The following is a 25,603-nucleotide window of genomic DNA, read 5'->3' as shown; positions in this document are numbered from 1 at the left end:
TCTGTGAAGACCGATCACTGAGTTAGTCTCCAAACCAGAGGAATCAGCCTGTAAATTTCACCTGATGTGGAGTACACACCATCTTTCGGCTTAGAACAATTCAACTCATTTTAGTTTGGGGAGCTCAGTTGCAACTTGGCTAAGGCTTGGAAATCTTTAGTTTGCACAGGAGTGCCAATGAAAATAGGCAACATTCTGGAATTTAACACTATTGTTGTCCAACATTATCGATAATTGAGTGAGAACAAATTCTGTAATGAGTCCAGGCCTCTGGCATGGATATTTTATAATATATATTAGCAATTGCCAAGATTACTCTATTCCTGTCCAGCTCACGATTCAGGTTATGGAATTTACTGTGGGCTGTGATCTGTTCCAATCATCCACTGCCAGGCCTTTCATCTGGAATGGAGAGAGGCCTTGTTCATGTTTACTTTCTTGTTCCTCTCTCTGCCCCATCTCCACGGTCCCAATCACTTCTCAACCCTTCAGACCGGACATAGACAGTAGTCAGTAATATCCACCAATTGGACAGCAGACACTAGCACAATGCTCCTTAATGTCTGCACTCCCACCATTATGACCACGTATAAACCGGCAGCACACACCCTTGGTTAGGCCACATTCAGAGAATTGCGTGCAGTTCTAGTCACCACCAGAAAGATGTGGAAGCTTTGGACATAGTGCACCAGAGTGCTGCCTGGTGCCAAGGCAGTTGGCTATGAGGAGAGATTGAATAAACTAGGATTGTTTTCACTGGAAATACAGGTCGAGGGAAGGCCTGATAGAGGTCTACAAAATTATAAGAGGCATAGACAGAGTGGATAGTCAATGGCTTTTTCCTAGAGTGGAAGTGTCAATTACGAGAAGGCACAAGTTCAAAGTGAGAGGGAGAAAGTTTAAGGGAGATGTGCAGGTGAAGCGGGAGATGGTGGGTGACTGGAATGCACTGTCAGTGGAGGTTGTGGAAGTAGGTACTTCAGCAACATTTAAGAGACATCTGGATGGATACAGGAATAGGGAGGGAATAAGGGATATGGACCGAGTAAGGACAGAATGTTTCTTTAGTTTAGTTAGGGTATCATGATAAGCACAGAAGGGCTGAATAGCCTGTTCCTGTGTTGTACATTTCCTCGTTCTTTGTATTATTTTGAGGTGAAGACAAGTCACCAGCAAGTACTAGCCTCATCACAATAAAAGTAAAATTCAGCAGTTACTGAAAATTCTCAACATCCAGCGGGGCCATGACATCTGCAGCGAGAAACCAAGCCGATACCCTGACTCGGATATGGCTCTTCTTCAGAACTGAAGGAGATTAGAAATGATATTTATAGTTTTATCATATATATACATTTATATATGAACATGTACATGGCCTTACAGGTGCAGTCAAGATAATTTACAGCACTTTGATCATTCCTATGACCAGTGGCTGCTTGGCAATGATGTCGACATCCTCCCATTTCTGCTGCTGCCATTGGCTGGTCCCGAGGAGCTGAGTGAGGAGGAAATGGAAGGTAAGGAGAGAGGGGGGGAACGGGGGGGAGAGGAGAGAGGGGGGGAACGTGGGGGAGAGGAGAGGGGGGGGAACGTGGGGGAGAGGAGAGAGGGGGGAACGGAGGTGGCTGGGGAATGTGGGGAAGGCGTGGAAGTTTAAGCAGAGTTGGGGAATGTGGGGAAGGGGCTGGGGTCATAAGAACATAAGAAATAGGAGCAGGAGTAGGCCATCCAGCCCTTCGAGCCTGCCCCGCCATTCAATAAGATCATGGCTGATCTGTCGCTGCTCAGTTCCACTTTCCTGCCCTCTCCCCATAACCCTTAATCCCCTCTCCTATCAAAAACCCATCAACCCACGTCTTAAAAATATTTAGCGAGGCAGCCTCCACCACTTCAACGGGCAGAGAATTCCAGAGATTCACCACCCTTTGAGTGAAGAAGTTCCTCCTCAACTCCGTTCTAAACCGCCCCCCTTTTATCTTGAGGCTGTGCCCCCTAGTCCTACTGTCTTTTTTGAGCGGGAAGAGTCTCTCCACCTCTATCCTATCCATCCCATTCATCATCTTATACGTCTCAATGAGATCTCCTCTCATTCTTCTAAACTCTAACGAGTACAAGCCCAGTTTATTCAGCCTCTCCTCATAGCTCAACCCCCTCAACTCCGGTATCAGCCTAGTAAACCTCCTCTGCACTCCCTCCAAGGCCAAAATATCTTTGCGCAGGTGCGGCGCCCAAAAATGCACACAGTACTCCAGTTGCGGCCTCACCAATGCCCTATACAGCTGCAGCAAGAAGTGGTGATTTTTTGAAAGCTCCATTCTGGAGGCAGAGTTTACCCATTGTCCCAAAAGCATTTGCGGATTGGCGTAATGTTATTTTATTCCTGCTCTTTCCTGCAGGCTGGCACATTGCTAGGGCAGAGGTATCTGACCATCTCTCTGTTGTGAACCTAAATGTCAGCGTGGCATTCAGCTGTGGAAGGCATCATTGTGGTAGCTGACCCTATGTGTGCACAGACTCACACCCTTACCCTATTCAGGTCACCCAGAGTTTAATACAAGCATTGATTAGGGACAGTCAGCATGAGTGGAAAATCATGTCTCACAAATTTGATTGAGTTTTTTGAAGGTGTAACCAAGAAGGTAGATGAGGGCAGTGCTGTTGATGTTGTCTACATGGACTTCAGCAAGGCCTTTGACAAGGTACCGCATGGTAGGTTGTTGCATAAGGTTAAATCTCAGGATCCAGAGTGAGGTATCTAAATGGATACAAGATTGGCTTCTTGACAGAAGCCAGAGGGTGGTTGTAGAGGGTTTTTCAAATTGGAGGCCTGTGACCAGCGGTGTGCCTCAGGGATCAGTGCTGGGTCCAGTTATTTGTCATTTATATTAATGATTTGGATAAGAATATAGGAGGCATGGTTAGTAAATTTGCAGATGACACCAAGATTGGTGGCATAGTGGACAGTGAAAGAAATTATCTCCAATTGCAACGGGTTCTTGATCAATTGGGTCAGTGGGCTGACGAATGGCAGATGGAGTTTAATTTAGATAAATGAGAGGTGATGCATTTTGATTGAACCAAGGCAGGACTTAGTTAATGGTAGGGCATTAGGGAGAGTTACAGAACAAAGTGATCTAGGGGTATATGTTCAAAGCTTCTTGAAAGTGGAGTCACAGGTGGACAGAGTGGTGAAGAAGGCATTCAGCATGCTTGGTTTCATTCGTCAGAACATTGAGTACAGGAGTTGGGGCATCTTGTTGAAGTTGTACAAGACATTGGTAAGGCCACGCTTGGAATTCTATTTGCAATTCTGGCTATTATAGAAAGGATATTATTAAACTAGAAAGAGTGCAGAAAAGACTTACTAAGATGCTACTGGGACTTGTTGGATTGATTTATAAGGAGAGGCTGGATAGACTGGGACTTCTTTCTCTGGAGCGTAGGAGGCTGAGGGGTGATCTTCTAGGGATCTATAAAATAATGTGGGGTACAGATCAGCTAGATAGTCAATATCTTTTCCCAAAGGTAGGGGAGTCTAAAACTAGAGGGCATAGGTTTAAGGTGAGCGGGAAGAGATACAAAAGTCTCCAGAGGGGCAATTTTTTCACACAGAGGGTAGTGAGTGTCTGGAACAAGCTGCCAGAGGTAGTAGTAAAGGCGGGAACAATTTTGTCTTTTAAAAAGCATTTAAATAGTTACATGGGTATAGAGGGATATGGGCCAAATGTGGGCATTTGGGATTAACTTAAGGGTTTTTAAAAAAAGGCGGCATGGACAAGTTGGGCCAAAGGCCTGTTTCCATGCTGTAAACCTCTATGATTCTAATTGCTGCACGGTTGGGGAAACTGGAAGTTCTGGTTGTATGCTCTCAATCAGTTAATAGGCATTGGGCGTGTGGAAGGTCACTGAATTAACAGAGGGGAGCGAGGCCTTTGTCCAGGTTACTGTCTCTCTAGTGCCTGGCAGAGAACTAATGAGTGTCCCTCCAGGGAACAAGCTTCATCAGATTACACTGTGAAATTCCACTCATCAATTCAAGAATGGAAACCAGATTGGAACGATTTCAGCATGAGGTTGTGGGACAGACAGACACAGCTCTGGGAGCTGGCAGCACGGATTTCACAGAGGAAAGGAAAGATTTAGTTTGCGAGGACAGAGGGTCTGAGAGTTTTTTTTAAGAAGGGAGTGCTTTTTGATTGCAAGAGGGAACCAAGTAAGATGGTACTACCAATTGCTGGGAATGGCTTCATTCCAGCTGGAGCAGGGCCTCGTGGGCAAGAGTAACCCGGGAGGGGCATGAGGAGGGGATGCCGGGATGGGGTTTGAGGGCCAGGGAAAAGGGAAATATTTGGAGCTTTGCCAAGGTGAAGAAGAGGGGTGGCAGGGGAGCCAGTGTAAAAGAATTGTATCCGAAACTTGTATTAGAATGTGTGTGATGAAGTAGATTCAAGATGGGAGATGGGATGAGACCAGTATGATTAATCAGCTCAATGTGTGTTACTTAGTGTAATTAATATAGTAGTCAGACCAGCATGACTAGATGAAGTGTAACTAATATAATCAATGCATGTGACCCAATGTAGTCAGTATAGTAGTCATTCATTGATGAATGTAAGCAGTAGCCACTCGGGAGAACAATGGACACTGCCCAGTTGTCCAACTTGATATGTGACAGTAGCAAAAGAGAGAATAAAGTAAGCATGTTTTTCTTCACTATTCGGCCTGAGTTAGCTAAACCACGATTATTATGTAAGCAGAATTGTCTAGATAAGGGCAAAGGTCATAACTACCATGGTTTCAAGAAGCAAAGAGATGTAACAATGAATGACCAATCTCAAGCAAGGTAGATAAAGGGTTGACCCAGAAACAAATGGTGGCTAAACAAGGTTGAATCTTGAAAGTAAGATAAGAATCTTGAGATATGGAGCTGTAATGTGCATAAAAAGACTGTAAGCAGATGGTTCAGTGGATTGTTCCGGACATCCCGGCTTTATTGTCTTGCGTTGGAAAATAAAGTCTACTGCTTGGAGGATTACGACTCAGACTCTCTGTTCCAATCGGCTAAAATCAGTTGTCGTCATGGGGAACCACGACACCAGCTGAACCGGTCGCTTCGACTTCAGAGTTTATTTATTGGTCGCAAGTGCAAATAACACTGCAGTGAAGTCACTGTGAAAATCCCCTAGTCGCCACTCTCCAGAACCTGTTCGAGTACACTGAGGGAGAATTTAGCATGGCTAATGCACCCCAACCAATAATTCTTTGAGACTGTGGGAGGAAACCCATGCAGACACGGGGAGAACATGCAGACTCCACACAGACAGTGACCCAAGGCTGGGAATCGAACCCGGGTCCCTGACGCTATGAGACAACCGTGCTAACCACTGTGCCACCGTGACATAGAAAGCAGGTGAACTTCTCACACTCATCATTGATGGAAACGGGTTTTAAGAAGATAGGTGGTAGAAGGAAAGGGACAGGGATGATGAAGGTACGGTTCAACGTGGGCCGGGCTGGTGAATAAAACCAAAGCGGAGAACGTGCTCGAGAGGACGAGGTCAGGGGAATGGGCAGCAAGGGTGGGTAAAGATTTATTCAGCAGGAGAGGTTTACAGTGGCTTGTACTAGGCTTGTACTCGTTAGAGTTTAGAAGAATGAGGGGAGATCTCATTGAGACATATAAGATGATGAATGGGATGGATAGAACATAGAACATAGAACATAGAACATTACAGCGCAGAACAGGCCCTTCGGCCCACGATGTTGCGCCGACCAGTTACAAAAACAATGACCCACTAGCCTATACCAATCCCTTTTCGTCCATAAACCTATCCAGAGATCTCTTAAACGCCCCCAAACTAGACGCATTTACAACTGCAGCAGGCAGGGCATTCCAATCCCTCACCACCCGCTGGGTAAAGAACCTACCCCTGACATCCGTCCTGTAGCTACCCCCCCTTAATTTAAAGCCATGCCCCCTCGTGCTAGCTTTCTCCATCCGAGGAAAAAGGCTATCACTATCCACCCTATCTAAACCTCTAATCATCTTATATGTTTCAATAAGATCCCCTCTTAGCCGCCTTCTTTCCAACGAAAACAACCCTAGATCCCTCAGTCTCTCCTCATAGGACCTCCCCACCATACCAGGCAACATCCTAGTAAACCTCCTCTGCACCCTCTCCAACGCCTCCACATCCTTCTTGTAATGCGGGGACCAGAACTGCACACAGTACTCCAAGTGCGGCCGCACTAGAGTAGTGTACAGTTGCAACATTACACTGCGACTCCTAAATTCAATCCCCCTACCAATAAACGCCAAGACACCGTACGCCTTCTTGACAACCTTATCTACTTGATTCCCAACTTTCAGGGATCTATGTACACACACACCTAGATCCCTCTGTTCATCCACACTATTCAAAGTCCTCCCGTTAGCCCAATTACTCGACACATCTGTTGCTCCTACCAAAGTGAATTACCTCACACTTCTCCGCATTAAATTCCATCCGCCACCTCTCGGCCCAGCTCTGCAACCTATCTAAGTCTCCCTGCAGACTATGACACCCTTCCTCACAATCTACCACACCTCCAACTTTGGTGTCATCAGCAAATTTACTAATCCACCCAACTATACCCTCATCCAGATCATTAATAAAAATTACAAACAACAGTGGCCCCAAAACAGATCCCTGAGGCACACCACTCGTAACTGCACTCCATGATGAATATTTACCATCCACCACCACCCTCTGTCTCCTATCTGATAGCCAATTCCTGATCCAACTTCCTAGATTACCCACAATCCCATACATCTGCATTTTCTGCAGAAGCCTACCATGGTGAACCTTATCGAACGCCTTACTAAAATCCATGTATACCACGTCAACTGCCTTACCCCCATCCACCTCTTTGGTCACCTTCTCAAAAAACTCAATAAGGTTAGTAAGGCACGACCTACCTGCTACAAAACCATGCTGACTATTTCTAATCAATTCATTACACTCCAAATAACTATAAATCCTATCCCTAATAATTTTTTCTAAAACCTTGCCCACAACAGAAGTAAGACTCACCGGTCTATAATTCCCGGCAAAGTCTCTGTTCCCCTTCTTAAACAATGGGACAACATTCGCTATCCTCCAATCCTCCGGGACTACACCAGAGACCAATGACGACCTGAAGATCTGAGCCAGAGGCTCTGCAATCACCTCTCTAGCCTCCCAGAGAATCCTAGGGTAGATCCCATCCGGACCAGGGGACTTATCTATTTTCAGCCCCTCAAGAATTTCCAGCACATCCTCTTTATCAACCGTAATACTGTCTATTTTACACCCCTGCAACCCAATGTCCTCCTCAGCTATATTCATGTCCCCCTGCGTGAACACCGAAGAGAAATATTGGTTCAATACTTCTCCAATCTCCTCCGGTTCCACACACAACTTCCCCCTGCTGTCTGTAACTGGCCCTAATCTTGCCCTGACCAACCTTCTGTTCTTGACATACTTATAGAACGCCTTAGGATTCTCCTTAATCCTATCAGCCAAAGTCTTCTCATGTCCTCTTTTAGCCCTTCTCAACTCACTCTTCAACTCCCTCCTAGCCAATCTAAAGCTTTCTAGTGCACTATCTGAGCCCTCCAATCTCATCCGAACATAAGCCTCCTTTTTCTTTTTAACCATCGACTCAACTCGATAGGATAGAGATGGAGAGGCTCTTCCCGCTCAGAAAGGACAGAAGGACTAGAGGGCATAGCCTCAAGATAAAGGGGGGGGTGGTTTAGAATGGAGTTGAGGAGGAACTTCTTCACTCAAAGGGTGGTCAATCTCTGGAATTCTCTGCCCGTTGAAGTGGTGGAGGCTGCCTCGCTAAATATTTTTAAGACGCGGGTTGATGGGTTTTTGATAAGCGAGGGGATTAAGGGTTATGGGGAGAGGGCGGGAATGTGGAACTGAGCCATGACAGATCAGCCATGATCTTATTGAATGGCGGGGCAGATTCGAGGGGCTAGATGGCCTACTCCTGCTCCTATTTCTTATGTTCTTATGTTCACTTTGTTTCCCAGCCTGAATTCCTCCCTCAGTTAATTGACAGTGTGCTGGAAAATTCAATGCAGGACAGTTTATGACGTACCAACCACTTAGATATTCTAAAACATTTAACACCAATGTCCTGTGTCGAGTTTACGCTACACCAAATGTTAAACCTAGCTGCTGCTAACAGACTTTGGTAACAAGACAGCACTTGTCACGTACAACAAGTGGGGCAGAATTCTCTGTTTTTGAGACCAGGTGTGGTGGTGGGTGGCCCCAGCGCTACCTTTCCCACTAGCCAGAATGGCGGGATCCCGTGCCACATTCTGTGCTTGGAACCTCATTAATTATGCACAGACGAGTCACCTAGCAAGGTCACTGCCAAATCCGATTAACACATGACTCTATGTCTGGGCATGCATCCACCTTGCCTGGGTAGTGAATAAACCGTATTCATGAAATATAATCAAGTATCCTAGATGTTCTAACTGTCAAAACTTTACTGACCTCCCCAAGGTCTAAATATTCTCCTGGAATATGACTTACCCTCATGCCTTTTTACCATTATGCTTTGCAACAAATTGCCGTTGGCTAAAATGAACAATATATCTTAAACAATATATTAATACATTCAAAGTATCAGCATATGTATTTTAAAATTATAAGCACACGTGTAAACTATCCTTTTGTTAGCTTATAAGCTTGGTTTAAAAGTAATTAGACTGAATACTAGTAGTTCTGTCAGCGTCTTAATGTCTAATGGCTTAAAAATCTTACTAATCTATTGGGATTCCCACTTACAGATGGGAGACCCCTTTCTTTTAAATGGTGTCTCCTAGTGCTGGTCTCTCCCACAAGGGGAACATCTTTTCAGATTCCACCGTGTCAAGTTCCCTCAATAAAATCACCTCCCAATCTTGTAAACTCCAACAGATACAGTCTCAACCTATCAAGCCTTTCTTATATAACTTCCATCCCAGGTATCAATCACGTGAACCTCATAGAATCCCTATGGTACAGAAGGAGGCCATTCGGCCCATCGAGCCTGCACTGACAACAATCTCTCTCAGGCCCTACCTCCATAACCCCACGCATTTACCCTACTAATCCTCCTGACACTAAGGTGCAATTGAACATGACCAATCAACCTAACCTGCACATCTTTGGACAGCGGGAGGGAACCAGAGTACCCGGAGGAAACCCACACAGACACAGGGAGAACATGCAAACTCCGCACAGACAGTGACCCGAGATCGGAATCGAACCTGGGTCCCTGGCGCTGTGAGGCAGCAGTACTAACCACTGTGTCACCATCTCTCCAGTCAGTAAAAAAAATCGTTTTGTACCGGTGAACTAATTAAGAACAAACTGCTGCAATTTATTCAATTTGCTTCATAACACCTATTATAGTGATCTTGAAGTGAAAAAAATTATAAAGTGAAAAAGCAACAGGAAGCAGGCATTTATATTTTTAAAAAATCTCAGCACGCTTGGCAGATTAATTACAGGAATGAATAATAACTTTTTACTGAATGGGGAGGACTCATCCCTCTTGTCAACCCCCTCTCCCCTCCTCCTTCCCTAACCTCAGCAACAATCAGCAGGTCACCTCATTCAAATGAGCTCTCATTTGATTCTAATCACAAATTACATGCTAATTACTTGCTAAATTGCTGCTTCCATCACACAGCAGGGGTTTGGGCAAGAAAAAGAACATTTCTGGACATTTACTAAAACACAGTTTGGCAGAGAATTAGAAATGAGCTTGAATTCTGGATGGTTCTTGTCCTACAGGTTTTTTTTTCAAGTAATATCTACAAAGAAGAAAGAACAAGATAGCACAGGAATGGGCCCTTCAGCCCACTAAGCCCCGCACCAATATGTGGTTTCTATCCCTCTGTTCGCCTCCCTTTCCTATGCCTCTCAAGATGTATCTTGAACTTGTTAACGTGCCTGCTTCCACCACCCCCACTGGCAATGTGTTCCAGGCATCCACCACACTCTGTGTGAAAAGCTTTCCCTGCATGTCTCCCCTAAACTTACCACCTCTCACCTTAAACCTATGCCCTCTTGTAGTCAACCCTGGTAAAAAGCTTCTGACTGTCCACCCTATCTATGCCTCTCATTATTTTGTAGACTTCTATCAGTTCCCCCCTCAGCCTCGGTCTACTTTGAACTTTTTCTCCAAGTCCACCGCACCTTTCCTGACAAGATATTAGCATTTATCACAGTTTTCTAAAAGAAAATGCAACTTTAAAAATGTTTTAAACCCAGTCTTCATGTTCCTATTGATTTGCTCCACAAAACTCCACAACAATATGGGGAAACGATCGGCAGATAAAGACTAAATAATCCAACACTAAGGTAAGCAATATTTTCTTAAGCTCCTATCTTTGCCACTCTTAAATAAATGATCAGATGTATGGGGAGGGTTGCTTCTCTGTCTTATCAAGAAATTTGGCAATTCAACCATTTATTGTATTCAACAAGTTTTTGGCACATGGAATGCCACAAATCAGAAGACCTACTGAGAAATAAATTATATTATTCCTTTCTTCCCCTAAGTGATATATGGGGTGATGGCAGAGTTCAATTCTAGAGATCACAGTCTGAGGTAAATGTTTTAGAATTGAAGTGAGGAGACATTTCTTCACCCAGAGAGTGATGAAAGTGTGGAATTCACTATCACAGAATGGAGTTGAGGCTAAAAACTTTGAATGATTTCAAGGAGAAATTAGATATAGGTCTTGGGGCTGAAGGGACCATAGAATCCATAGAATCCCTACAGTGCAGAATGACGCCATTGGGCCCATTGAGTCTGCACTGACAACAATCCCACCCAGGCCTATCTTTGTAACCCACATAATCCCCCTGACATTAAGGGGCTGTCCCACCCAGAGCTGTTTCCCCATAATCCCAAGTATTTATCCTACTAATCCCCCTAACCTACACATTTAGGTTCACTAAGGGACAATTTTGCATGGCCAATCCACCTAATCTGCACATGTTTGGAGTGTGGGAGGAAACCAGATCAAGGCATGTGTGGAGGAGGTGGTTGTTCAGGATCTGGATATTGAATTTGATGATCAACAATGATCGAAATGAATGGCAGTTTCTAGTTTCTGTTTCTATATAATTTAATAATTGATCCTTTTAATCTTGACACTTTCTAGAAATTGTTAACGAAAAGTCAAGGCTTACGGTTACACGCAGTCTTTGCTGATTCATTATGACATGTAAAGTGTTGTTGTGAATAAGAGTTCCTATAAAACTTCCAGATGGTCAAACTATTTATTACACAGGCATGTAACTCATCATCCTGAGGCTGTTGTGCCATTTCCCTACCTCACAATTACTTGATGCTGGGGCAATTAAAGGAAGCCGATAGGTATGAATCCTGCATGCTGTATCCCACATCCTGTAATTCCACCGAAACCAATTAACACCTTCATTGGAGTTGTGCCCTAACATGTTAAATCAGAAAGGCATCCTGAGAATGAACACGATTAATCAGTTCATTATGCCTAATGGAAATCTATAAGTGATTTATAATTAAGAAGAGAGTGAAACTTATATCATATGAGATTAAACCAAATCCCAATCATGCATGTAGGGATTCTGTGATTACTGGCCCATTATTGATAAAGGTGGATCTCTTGAAATTGACGTTGGATCTTCAGGAACATTCGGAGGCTGGCAGAAGACCCCCCTCTAGAACACCAAATCAAGAAGGTTCGCCTGCAGATGCTCCTCCTCCACCCCTTGCTGTGAAACTCCAGTGTCCAGGGATGCGGACAGCCTCCATCCTGAAGTATGGAGGCAGCCTCAGGCATTGATCAGGTGAGTCCTAACATTTGCACACCTTGGTGTACAGATGCTGTCAGACCTGCTGAGATTTTTCAGCACTTTCCCTTTTGGTATTTGCGCATCTCATTGTTCCAAACATGTTTCATACTGGCTCCGCGAATAACTGGGAGTATGTGGAATACCCTGGTTGAATTTGCATCCTAGTAACAGGATGCAAATTAGTTTCACGCCAGCCTCCATTAAGTTTTCCAGTCTCTCATGGCAGGCACCAACAGATGATTGAACAAGAAATTAACACCAGTGTAAAACCAATTTCTGGCCTCCTGCCATATTTTCCTCCACATCTGCCATCAAACCTGCGGGTGGGGTCTTGGGAGAATTCCACCCTATGGGCATGATTCTTGAACTCTGGCTGCAACTGGGATCCTCCAGTCCCGCTGCAGTGAATGGAGATTTGGCTCAGTGCCAACTTCTCCGTTCTTGCTGGCAATGGCAGGCGGTTGTGAATGGCCGGAGAATTCTGGACAATATTGACCTTGTTCACCAGGAAAATGATTGTATCATTCATTGTCCAAAGATGTGCAGGTTAGGTGGATTGGCCATGCTGATTTGCACCTGAATGTCAAAAGATGGGTAAGTTAGCTGGATAGCCAATGATAAATGTGGGTTAGGGTGGAGGGAAAGGACTGGGCAGGATGTTCTTTCAGAGGGTCGGTGCAGACTCGATGGATTGAGTGGCCTCTTTCTGCACTGTCGGGATTCTATGGTTCTGTTGTATGAAACCATTACGCATGATGGCACCATGGTTAGCACTGCTGCCCCACAGTACCAGGGATGTGGCTTTGATTCCCGGCTTTGGTCACTGTCTGTGCAGAATCCGCTCATTCTCCCCATGTCTGTGTGGATTTCCTTCGTGGGCTCTGGCTTTCTGAAAGATGTGCTGGTTAGGCGCAGTGGCCGTGCTAAATACTCCTTCAGTGTACCCAAACAGGCGCCGGAGTGTGATGATTAGGGAATTCTGACAATAACTTCATTGCAGCGATAATGTAAGCCTACTTGTGACACTAATAAAATAAACTAAACTTTATTATTTCAAGTATTCAGAATGTTAACTGAAGAGAATGAAAGTGTAACACAGACTGAAATAATTTCATATTGCCATTGTCCAAGTGGTATGGTACAATTGCCACACTGTTCAAACAACATGGGGCAATCACGCTTGTCCATGTTATCTGATATGTAACATATTTGAGCAGTCTGTCAGAATTAGCTGTGAAGACTAAATCCAATTGATGAAAGTTAAAACTTCAGACAAAATCAGAAACTGCATGTCTCCTCTGCCTCCTCCAGGAAAGCAATGTTTTAAAATTTCTAAATTAGTCATCATGAAAAATGTACATTGTTTTTCTGTACCGAGAACAGGAATTATGTAAGTACACTTTTAGAATTTTAACTGGGCCAATCCTGTGTGGCAGCAAACATAATATTCATATTATGACATTCAGTGTAAAACATTTGCTGATTAGAATAGAATCATGTACCAGAATAAACATGTTGGGCAAGATTCTCCGGCCTTCCAGCTGCTAGTTTCCTGCTTACAGGTGGTGATGCGATGTTTGCTACCGGTGGGGTCCTCTGGCCTCACCGTTGTCAATGGGAATTTCCATTGATATCACCTCATGCTGGCGGGGAGCCTGTGGAAGTGGGTGCACTGCCGATGGGACCAGAGAATCCTGCTGGCTTGAACGGCTGGAGAATTCCGGCCTTTATGTTTTCTGGCAGAGTTCTACAAAGCTATGTGGTAACCTTGTCTGTATAGTCCTTTCTCATGTGTTCTCTTGCCATTGGAAGCATCAGCAGAGCCTGACCCTCTCTTTACCTTTATCAAACTTTGTTTTCTAACAGTAGTCTTGGGATAATGATTCATTTTTTGTGGAACTCTTTCCTAGTCCAAAACCATTAACACACGTGCAACACCTGAGATCAGCATAGACAAGATCCAAAACTTGCAACTGTCCTGGTCTACATGGCTTGACAAAATGTCAGGCCAGAAATTTACTCATTTAAATATTTGGCTGCCAAAGTATGAATGTTACCAGAGGATAACAGAGGAAGAGATATTGGATAGGTTTGGGTTGTTTTCATTGCGGCAGAGAAGACTGAGGGGTGACTGAGGTGTACAAGATTATGAGGGGGCATGGACAGACTGGATAAGGAGCGACTAATCCCCTTATTTGAAAGGTCTGTCACCAGAGGACACAAGTTCAAGGTGAGGGCAGGAGGTTTGGGAGGCTGTGACCACCTTTTTACCCAGAAGGTGGTGACGGTTTGGAATACACTGCCTGGGAGGATGGTTGAGGCGAGTTGCCTCACAGTGCCTGGGCTGCATGGTGGCACAGTGATCAGTAATGCTGCCTCACAGCTCCAGGGACCTGGGTTCAATTCCCGGCTTCGATCGCTGTCTGTCTGGAGCTTGTACATTCTTCCCGTGTCTGCATGGGTTTCCTCCCACAGTCCAAAGATATGTGGGTTAGGTGCATTGGCCATGCTAAATTGCCCCTTAGTGTCCTGAGTTGCGTACATTAGAGGAATCAGTGGGGTAAATGTATGGGATTGTGGGGATTGGGCCTGTTTGGGATTGTTGTCGGTGCAGACTTGATGGGCCAAATGGCCTCCTTCTGCACTGTAGGGTTTCTATGATTCCATGAACATCCTTTAAAAAGTACCTAGATGAGCACTCGGCACAACAATATTCAAAGCTATGTGCCAAGTGCTGATAAATGGAATTAAGTGATAGGTCAGGTGTTGCTCACGTGTCAATGGGCTGAAAGGCCTTTTCTGCTTTGTATGATTCTATCATTATTACTTCTCAACAAAGTGATTTCCTGTCAGTGGTAATTAAATATTAGCAAACAGTGGTTAGCTAATTAATTAGTTAGCCAAGTGCCAAAACATTCTTACGTCAATGTTGCACTTGAATGAGTATTCAACAAAAAATGCAGAACGTATTGCAAAGTAACTGCCAAGTAATACTGCACAATTTCAGAAGAAATTGAGGTTGGTTGTTATTTTTCAGACGAATATGATTATTCATTCATCCCATTATCTAACTTGAGAGTGTAGATCTGTTGTTCGTACAAACATTCTTCCACTACCACATGGCAAAGCGTCAAGAATAGTTACCAACATGATAGAGTTAGTGATGGACGAAAGCAGTTAGAGGAAATTGGATGCTGTCAGTATATGGCAGTGGGGTCAGCCTCCTTAAAACCCTGCAGATAGTTTGCATTTCATGAAATGACTTTGTGAGACTTAGGAGGAAATTTTACCGGCAGGTCCACCCGGGGTTTGTACGATTCTGCCCGAGACCAATGGAGAATTCCGTTCTCTGAGTCTGGCCTGCCCCCGGCATCGGGGTGGGTAAAATTCTGGCCTTAAGGTGGGATTCTCTAGCCATTCACGCCGATGAGATTCTCCAATCCGGCTGCAGTGAACAGAGATTTGGCTGAGCGCCAAATTCTCCATCCTCACTTGCGGCAGCAGCAGTGGGGCTTGAACAGCAAAAGAATTCTGGCCTTAAGCTTCTATCTCACTGTCTAACTTGAGTGTAATTCTTACCAGTATACTCAGTATACTGCTATAACAAAGCTTCATTAGTCCTTTAAATACTTGAAAGAGCGAGTGGTTTCCAATATTACATACCAAATGGCTTTCTGTGAATTAATTAGTGAATGATATTATTAACCTGAATTAAGGTAATGTGTAGAGCTCATGTATTTTAATGAAAGCTTTTCAATTTGAATTATAATGGCAGCGGTTTATCCTGAAATAAAGTAGTAAAAGAAAAATAGAAAATTAAATTTAAAGGCAACGGAATCCCCACCTGAAAGTAACGGGCCAATTTCCCATCTGCACTAAAATGTTTCTATCCAGTTTCAACTGCGAGAAATGATTGGGAGTACAGAATAAACATATTGAATTCTACAGCACAAAAGCAAACCATTTATTTAATAAAAGCAAATTACTGTGGATACTGGAATCTGAAACCAAAGTCAGCAAGTCTGGCAGCATCTGTGAGGAGAGAAAAGTGCTGACGTTTTGAGTCCAGATGATCTTTTGCCAAAGCTAAATGGTATAGAAAGTGGGAGATATTTATACCGCAGGGCAAGGGAATGAAAGATGAGTCATAGGCACAGAAACCAGGGGAAAAGGCTACTAATGACAGTCCATAGAGAGAATAAAGGGTGTGAATGGCCAAACAGCAGAGAAGGTGAAATCAGAGGGTAAACTGAGACAGATGAAGATTTAAAAAATGAAAATCAAATTTTCTTACCATTTATGCCTCCCCTTAATCCTATGTTCCTTTTCATTTCTTGTACAATGATTTAAATTAAATTTGGATTTTTTAAGTTTCCTGTTTGTCAGTGAGGATCCTTCAGTCTGATTGGTTAGGCTCCTTGCACAAACCCTCCATACAAAGTACCACTTGATCAGTTATCCAATGACTCCACTTATTAAATCTGCATAAAGGCTCCAAGCATTTCCACCTCACTTTCCTCTTTTAAAATGCGCCTTAAAACCTACCTTTATAACCATAGAATCTATGCAGTGCAGAAAGAGACCACTTGGACCATCGAGACTGCACTGACTCTCTGACAGATCATCCCACCCAGGCCCACCACCCGCCCTATCCTCGTAACTTTACTCATTTATCTCACTAATCCACATAACCTACACATCTTGGGTCACCTAGGGGCAATCTAACATGGCCAATCCTCCCAATCTGCACATCTTTGTACTGTGAGAGGAAACTGGAGCACCGGAGAAAACCACACGGGCACAGGTGAAACGTGCAAACTCCACACAGTCACCCAAGGCTGGATTTGAACCCCGACCCCTGGCACTGTGAGGCAGCACTGCCAACCACTGTGCTACTGTGCAGCCCACTTGATCAAGCTTTTGATATATGCCCCAATGTCTTATGTGGCTCCTGATCAAATATTGCTTTATAATACTCCCATGAAACGGGGAGGGACATGTCATTATATCAGTAGTGCTATATGGTTAAGAATCTACTGATGACCATGCAACCATTGATGATTGATGGAAAAACCCATCTAGTTCAATAATGTCCTTTAGGGAAGGAAATCTGCTGTACTTACCTGATCTGCCTGCATGTGACTCCAGAGCCACAGCAATGAGGTTGACTCTCAACTACCCTCGGGCAATTAGATATGGGCAATAAATGTTGGCCACCCACCGATGCCCATGTCCCACAAATGAATAAAGAAGATATAAATGCAAATTGCTGTTGTTTTATTTAAACTTTATTTATTAGTCATAAGTAAGCCTTATATTAACACAGCAATGAAATTATTGTGAAATTCCCCTTGTCTCCACACTCTGACACCTGTTCGGGTCAATGCATCTAACCAGCATGTCTTTCAGACTGTGGGAGGAAACCCATGCAGACACGGGGAGAACGTGCAAACTCCACACAGACAGTGATCCAAGGCTGGGATTGAACCTGGGTCCCTGGCGCTGTGAGGCAGCAGTGCTACCCACTGTGCCACTGTCTTACTCTTGGACAGGTCAAGACAAATTTTCCCAGCTCCCTGTCACAGGAATTGTAGCGGGTGAGGGCCGGATCATGAAAAGGTTCATTGACCTTGGGCAGGGTTTTCCAGTTTCAGGGCGAGCGCGACCATAAAATCCCACCCGTGAATCGAATGAAGGAAATTTTTCCTCCGCCACATACGGATTCTGCATCTCCCACAGTCTGACCAATAAAACCCAAATTTTGCCACAAATACAACTCAGTTAACGCATGAGCAATTCTCTGCTTAGATTGCAAATGATGTGGAGATGCCGACGTTGGACTGGGGTAAGCACAGTAAGAAGTCTCACAACACCAGGTTAAAGTCCAACAGGTTTATTTGGTAGCAAAAGCCACTAGCTTTTGGAGCGCTGCCCCTTCTCCTGCTCCCACTCACCTAACGAAGGGGCAGCGCTCGATCCGGCGGTAAAGTCCTACAACACCAGGTTAAAGTCCAACAGGTTTATTTGGTAGCACAAGCCACAAGCTCATAGAACCCTACAGTGCTAAAAGAGGCCATTCGGCCCATCGAGTCTGCACCGAACACAATCCCACCCAGGCCCTACCCTCATATCCCTACATATTATACCCACTAATCCCTCTAACCTACGCATCCCTGGATACTAAGGAGCAATTTTCTTAGATTGGCCAATCAACCTAACCCGCACATCTTTGGACTGTGGGAGGAAACCAGAGTACAGGGAGGAAGCTTGTGCTACCAAATAAACCTGTTGGACTTTAACCTGGTGTTGTGAGACTTCTTACTGTGCTAGATCCCAAATCCCAGTGCAAAAAAAAACTTAGTGTAGCATATGGCTCTACATTACAGTCAGACACAACCCAGCACTAAACATTCTTCTGCCAAATGGTGTCAAGTGCAAAGCTCTGCTAGCCGCTATTGGTTGACGAGTGTTTGGCATGCTTTTTAAAAAAAAATCATGTTTAATTTTTTGGTTGCAATTTATTCCCAATTTTTTTTTTGCCTCCCTTTAATTGGCTGGAACTCCTTTAATTGGACAAGGAAGTGGACTTCAGCCTCCAGTGAGAGCAGCCAAGCGCGGGGAGAAGATGTGGTTGTATACGGGGCTGGTGCTGTTGAGTTTGTACTTTTTAATGGGACTTTACCGCCGGATCTTCCGCCGCTCAGCCCGCAGTCCAAACCCGTTTGCCGGGGACAGCAGGAGACCGCCGGAGCCTCTGGTGACCGACCCAGAAGCAAGGAAGAGAGTTCTCCGTAAAGGTGTCACATGAGAGAGAGAGAGAAAAGTTTCAAATTCCACATTCCGGCAGCATTAGCTCTGCAGTTAACGTTCACAATCATGAGATTCCGGGTTAATGTGCTTATTAAGATCTGGAGAGACATGTAATTTGAGGTTTATGTCAAGCCCTATCATTAATTACTGGCAGGTTGCTAGTAAAAGTAATCTCTTTCTGCTCCCCTTCCAAATCTGGGAACTTCATAGTGTTTATTCTTTTAAAAATCTGTGGTTGACTTTGCCAGGTGTCTATTGTGGCTGTAATTCTCCAGCCATTCACTCCTTACTGCCAGCGAGAATGGAGAATTTGGCGTTTAGCCGAATCTCCATTCACCGCAGCGGGTCTAGAGAATCCTAGCCCTCGGCGAGGTGGGAGAATTCAGGTCCCTTTGTCTGTTGGTGCTGCAAATCAACACAGGGTGGTGAGTCTGTGGAATTCTTTGCAATAGGGGGTTTTTAGAGGCTGGGCCGTAAAGCATGTTCAAGACTGAAATAGATGTTTAATCTGTAAAGGATCAGGAGTTATGGGGATAAGGCAGGAAAGTGGAGTTGAAGATTATTGTGTCAGATCAGTCGATGGGCCGAATGGTCTGTTTCTGCTCCTATGTCTTACCTCTTGTATAAAGAAATCACAGAAACAACAACCTGGGTATAACGAAGCATGCAATCACTTAGCACAGCAGAAATTCCAGATTATAAAACAAAATTACAAAGGTCTTTTTATTCATTTATGGGATGTGGGTGTTGCTAGCTCAGTCAGCATTTATTGCCCATCCTGAAATGCCATTGAATAGTATGACGTACAAGGCTATTTTGGAGGGCAATTTAAGAGCCAGCTGCATTACTACATGTTGGCTAGACCAGGTGAGGAGAGTAGATTTGCTCCCCTACAGGACATTAGTTGCTTATTCTCAAATAGGTAAGTTCCCCCCTCCCCCTCACACCAAGAAGTGATTGTAGGTACAACGTTTATTTTGCTTCCCAAGTGTAAGCCAGCTAAATTCAAGAGATGTATACATATTTTAATTGTTATGAGGGAGAGGGGAACATAGGGGAATGAGATTCACACTTCTTGCTTTTCTCTGTGCTGGTCTGCAGCCTCTGCAAAGGATCTTCACACTGTCCATAGAATCATAGAATCCCTACAGTGCAGAAGAAGGCCATTTGGCCCATTGAGTTTACACTGACCACTACCCCACCCAGGCCCTATCCCCATAACCCCACACATTTATCCTGCTAATCTTCCTGACACAAGGGTCAATTTAGCATGGCCAATCAATCTAACCCAGACATCTTTGTCCAGCAGATATGTTTTGGAAAATTAGTGTTTATTTATTCGTGGGATATCGGTGTCACTGGCCAGCATTTATTGTCCCTAGGGAGGCAGTTGAGAGTTAACCACATTGCTGTGGCTCTGGAGTCACGTGTGGGCCAGACCAGGTAACGATGGCAGATCTCTTTCCCCAAAAAACATTAGTGAACCCCAGATGGGTTCTTCCAACAATGGTTTCATGGTCTTCAGTAAATTCTTAATTCCAATTTTTTTTTATTGAGTTTAAATTCCACATCTGCTGTGGTGGGATTCAAACCCAGATCCCCAGAACGTTTGTTGAGTTTCTGGATTATTAATCTAGCAGTAATACCACTAGACCCTTGCCTCCCCCCAGGCATTATATCTGATCAAAATTTTGCTCAGAATCTGCCTCAGTGTCGACCTGTGGATATTTATGTGTATGGCTCCTAACCCTTTTCTTTGTTGATTTTAATAAGTCTTTGTGATAACTTTTCAGGCTTTACCACAAGTAAGGTGCCAGATGACCTGGATGCCATTGTGATTGGCAGTGGAATTGGAGGACTCTCAGCAGCAGCAGTGCTGGCAAAAGCCGGTAAACGCGTTCTGGTGCTGGAACAGCACAACCAAGCTGGAGGATGTTGCCACACATATATTAAAAATGGTTTTGAGTTTGATGTTGGTAAGAGAACCTGGGGTTGAAATTTGCTGTAAAGAAACTAGTATGCTTGTTTTGTGAGACACATTTAGTCCTTTTCTCTTTCGTTCTGTGTTTCTCTGCCATAGACATTTTTCAACCAATAACAATAGGAGCAGTTCTAGAGTATCATAGAATCCTACAGTGCAGAAGGAGGCCATTCAGCCCATCAAGCATGTACTGACCACAATCCCAACCAGGCCCTATCCCCATAACCCCATGTATTTACCCTAACTAGTTCCCCTGGCACTAAGGGGCAATTTAGCATGGCCAATCCACCTAACCCACACATTTTGGAGTGTGGGACGAAACCAGAGCACCTGGAGGAAACCCACGCAGACACAAGGAGAATGTCAACACATGATTGTCAATTATCTACAGTGATATCTGCCAAATGACTAATGTGAGTGGCTTGCTTTTTTGTAGTGTTTGAGAGGGACGTGCTGACCAGATAATTAGCAAAAACAACTTATATTTATAAAGTGCCTTTAACATAATGAAACATCTCAGGATCTTCACCAGGGCAGTATAAAACAAAGTATGACACTAAACCATGTAAGGTATTATGTGTTCAGATGACCCAAAGCTTGTTTTAAGAATTGCCTTAAAGGAAATTGGGTGACACAGTGGTTAACACTGCTGCCTTATTGTGTCAGGAACCCGAGTTCATTTCTGACCATGGGTGACTGTCTGCATGTTCTTTGTGTCTGCGTGGGTTTCCTACCACAATCCAAAAGATGTGCTGATTAGATGCATTGGCCATGCTAAATTCTCCCTCAGTGTGCCCAAACAGGGACCAGAATGGGGCGACTAGGGCATTTTTACAGTAACTTTATTGCAGTGTCAATGTAAGCCTATTTGTGACAATAATAAATAAATAGAAACCCTACAGTGAAGAAGCAGTTCATTGAGTCTACACCAACTCTGATGGAGAATCTTACCTAGCCCCTATCCCCATAACCCCGCATATTTACCCTAGTAATACACCCTAACCTACACATCTTGGGATGCTGAAGAGCAAATTAGCATGGCCAACCAACTTATGCTGCACATCTGTGGAAGGAAACCAGAGGAAACCCACGCAGACACAGGGAGAATGTGCAAACTCCATGCAGACAGTGATCTGAGGCCAAAGTCGAACTTGGCATTCTGGCGCTGTGAGGTAACAGTGCTAACCACTGTGCTACCGTACCGCCCCGATTTGGCCATTTGGGAGAATGCAGAGAATGTGCACTGCTCCAAAAAGCTGGCATGTAAAATTAATTAGGGGAGTTTCACAGGAATGGTCTCACACATTTATCAGTTTCCAGTTACAGAACACCTCTTCAAAAGACTGGCAACAACAACTTGTGTTTACATAGCACCTTTAATGTAATTGAACACCTCAAAGTATTTCATTAAAGCATTATCGGACAAAGTTTGATGCAAAAGCACGTGATGTTATAGGGCAGGTGACTGAGAGCTTGGTCAACAAGGAAGTTTATCAGCAGTGCCTTCCAAGAGGGCTTCTGTAGGGGAATTCCAGAGCTTAGCACCCAGGCAGCTGAAGGTTTGACCGCCAGTGGTAGAATGATTAACATCAGGGATGCTCAAGATCTCAGAATTAGTTGAACGCAGATATCTTGACCACCGAGCTGCCTGCACTCTTAGAATATAGAACAGTACAGCACAGTTCAGGCCCTTTGGCCCTCGATGTTGTGCCGAGCTATGTCCAAACCCAAGATCAAGCTATCCCACTCCCTATCATTCTGGTGTGCTCCATGTGCCTATCCAGTGACTGCTTGAAAGTTCCTAAAGTGTCCGACTCTGCTATCGCAGCAGGCAGTGCATTCCACACCCCAACCACTCTCTGAGTAAAGAATCTACCTCGGACCTCTTGTATCTCCCACCATGAACCTTATAGTTATGTCCCCTAGTAACAGCTACATCCACCCGAGGAAATAGTCTCTGCACGTCCACTCTGTCGATCCCTCTCATCATCTTATAAACCTCTATTAAGTCATCTCTCATCGTCCTCCACTCTAAAGAGAAAAGCCCCAGCTCTCTCAACCTTTCCTCATAAGACCTACCCTCCAAATCAGACAGCATCCTGCTAAATCTCCTCTGCACTCTCTCCAATGCTTCCACATCCTTCTTCTAGTGAGGTGACCAGAACTGCACACAATGTTCCAAATGTGGTCTCACCAATGTCTTGTATAGTTGTAGCATAACCCCACAGCTCTTAAACTCAAACCCCCTGTTGATAAACTCTTGGCTGAGAAAGCAGAAGCATATATGAATCAATTGTGTGCTTTTGGATCTTTATATGTAACCTCAAATATCGTTCTCCTTCTTTAGAGAATTTACCACTTAAAGTATCCACTGTGCACTATTTCAGGAATTCACTACATAGGGGAGCTCCATGAACAATCTTTTCTGCGGATATTGGTGGACCAGATTACAGATGGCCAACTGGAATGGGCAAAAATGGATGACGTTTTTGACAATGTAATCCTGGGAGACCATCAGACCCGGCGTACATATCAACTCTGTGGCGGAAAGCAAAATTATCGAGCTTACTTGAAGAAGCAGTTCCCAGAGGAAAGCGAAGCAATTGATAAGTTTCTGGAGCTTGCAAAGGTGACTTTTGAAAAACGTGTATAATAGCAGGATTCATTCTGAAGTATTTAGAATTGTAGAATCATAGAATGATCACAGAGGGATGTATTTCGGTCTATCATGTCCATTGTGACCCTCTGTAACAGTAATTTACCTAGTTCCACTGCCTGGCTGTTTCCCAAAGCGCTGCAATATCTTTTTACTTCTTAAGTGTTTATTCAATTCCCTTTTGAAAGCCTTAATACTTAGTCTGCCCCCACCACCCTTTCAAGCAGTGCATTCATGATCTTAACCCTACACGGTGTAAAAATAAAAAGTTTAACCTTGTGTCACTTTCTGTTATTTTGCTATTCGCTTTAAATCTGTGCCCTTTAGTTCTCAATCTTTTTGCCAATGGGCTCTACCTGCTCTGTCTAGACTCATTCTGCGAGGATATAAACCCTAGCTTTTTTTTTCAACCTACCCATGTTATCGCATCCTTTCACTCCTGGAACCATTCAGGTAAATCTTTACCGCACCATCCCTAATGCCTTCACGTCCTTCTTAAAGTTTGGTGCCTGGAAAGTGACACAATTTGCTGGGTTGAGGCCAAACCAGTGTTTAATAAATGGTAATTGACCTTAAATGCTAACTCTGTTTCTCTCCACAGATGCTGCCCAAAATACTGAATATTTCCATTGTTTTCTGTTCTTATTTCATCGTACCTTCCTTGCTTTTAAGACCCTAAGAAGTAGGAACAGCGGCCCCTCAAGCCTGCTCCGCCATTCAATAGGATCATGACTGATCCAACATTCTTTATGTCCACTTTCCTGCCCTTTGCCCAAACTCTTGATTCCTTTACTAATCAAAAATCTATCTATATCAGCCTTAAATATACACAAGGCCTCCTTCCCCACAGCTCTGTGTGACAAGGCGTTCCAAAGACTCTCAACCCTCTGAGAGAAGAAATTCCTTTTTATCTCAATCTTAAATTGGCACCTCTTTGTTTTGAGACTGTGCCCTCTGGCCCTAGACTTCCATGAGGGGAAACATCCTCTCAGCATTTACCCTGTCAAGCCTCTTAAGAATCATCTATGTTACAACAAGATCTCCGCTCATGGTTGTAACTTCCACTGAGTAGAATCCCAACCTGTTTATCCTTGCCTCATAAGACAATCTCTTCATATGGGGGGAATCATCCTAGTGAGCCTTTCCTGAACTGCCTCCAATGAAATAATATCTTCTCTTAAATAAGGGGACCACAACTGTTCACAGTACTCCAGACGTGGTCTCACCAGTACCTTGTACAGTTGCAGCAAGATTTCCCTACTCTGACACTCCAACTTCCTTGAAATAACTATTCCATTAGCCTTCCTGATTACCTGTTGCACTTGTGTGCTCTGAATGTATCTATTGATGAAGTTTAGATCCCACATGTCTCTTTAACTACTTTCTCACCCTGCCCTGCCACATTCAACAACATGCACATCTAACCCCATGGGCAGCACAGTGGTTAGTACTGTTGCCTCACAGGACTAGGAACCCGGGTGTGATTCTGGCCTTGGGTCAGTGCGTATGTGTGGAGTTTGCACTTCTTCCTTGTGTCTGTATGAGTTTCCTCTGAGTACTCCGGTTTCCTCCCACAGTCCAAAGATGTACAGATTAGGTGGCTTGGCCATGCTAAATTGCCCCTTCATGTCCAGAGATATGTAAGTTGGACGCATTCCAGTTCCTAACCACTCGCTGCATTGCTACCATCAGTCTGCCAGCCTATGTGAAACTTAAAGTTTATTAGTCACAAATTAGGCTTACATTAACACTGCAATGACGTTACAATGAAATTCTCCTAGTTGCCACACTCAGATGCCTGTTCGGGTCAGTGCACCTAACTAGCACGGTTTTCAGACTGTGAAACCGGAGCATCTGGAGGAAACCCATTCAGACACGGTGAGAATGTGCAAACTCCATACAGACAGTGATCCAAGCCGGGAATCAAACCGAGGTCCCTGGCACTGAGACAGCTGTGCTAACCACTGTGCTGCTCCTCGAAATAGTGTTCTTGTACTCCCGTGTGTTTGTCAAAGTGTAGCTCTTTACTACACTTTGACAAACGCACTGGAGTACAATGATATCCATCCCTCCAGCTCAGTGAGCATTAATAGGGCCAGTTCAGTTAGGTGCGGAGATTGAAATAGTTATTATTTTCATTGTATTCTCTTCAGAAATGGTGCATTCATTTTAGCCTGTGGCAGAAAATTAAAATATAATTTTTGTTTTGTTTAGATCAACAAGTTTTGTTTAACACTGTATTACCTTCCTTAATTCTGCTACATTACATTGAGGATTAAA

At 44.1% G+C, this 25,603-nt stretch overlaps 1 protein-coding gene across 2 annotated transcripts in view; it reads left to right on the top strand.

Annotated features, from left to right (window-relative positions):
* The first annotated feature begins 18,501 nt into the window (after positions 1–18,501).
* The window catches only part of LOC145358974 (all-trans-retinol 13,14-reductase-like), a 39,440-nt gene continuing 32,338 nt past the window's right edge, over positions 18,502–25,603 (top strand). For both annotated transcript variants that reach the window (XM_080213328.1, XM_080213327.1), the window contains exons 1-3: positions 18,502–18,673; positions 20,480–20,662; positions 23,055–23,296. In XM_080213328.1, the coding sequence (XP_080069454.1) occupies positions 18,502–18,673; positions 20,480–20,662; positions 23,055–23,296 (597 nt within the window). The remainder of the gene's footprint in view (positions 18,674–20,479; positions 20,663–23,054; positions 23,297–25,603) is intronic.

Source organism: Carcharhinus amblyrhynchos, chromosome 27 (assembly GCF_965287045.1).
Source record: "Carcharhinus amblyrhynchos chromosome 27, sCarAmb.v2.hapA, whole genome shotgun sequence".
NCBI classification, from domain to species: Eukaryota; Metazoa; Chordata; class Chondrichthyes; order Carcharhiniformes; family Carcharhinidae; genus Carcharhinus; species Carcharhinus amblyrhynchos.
Note: the sequence above shows the minus strand (reverse complement) of the source record. Positions and strands in the feature narration are given on the sequence as shown.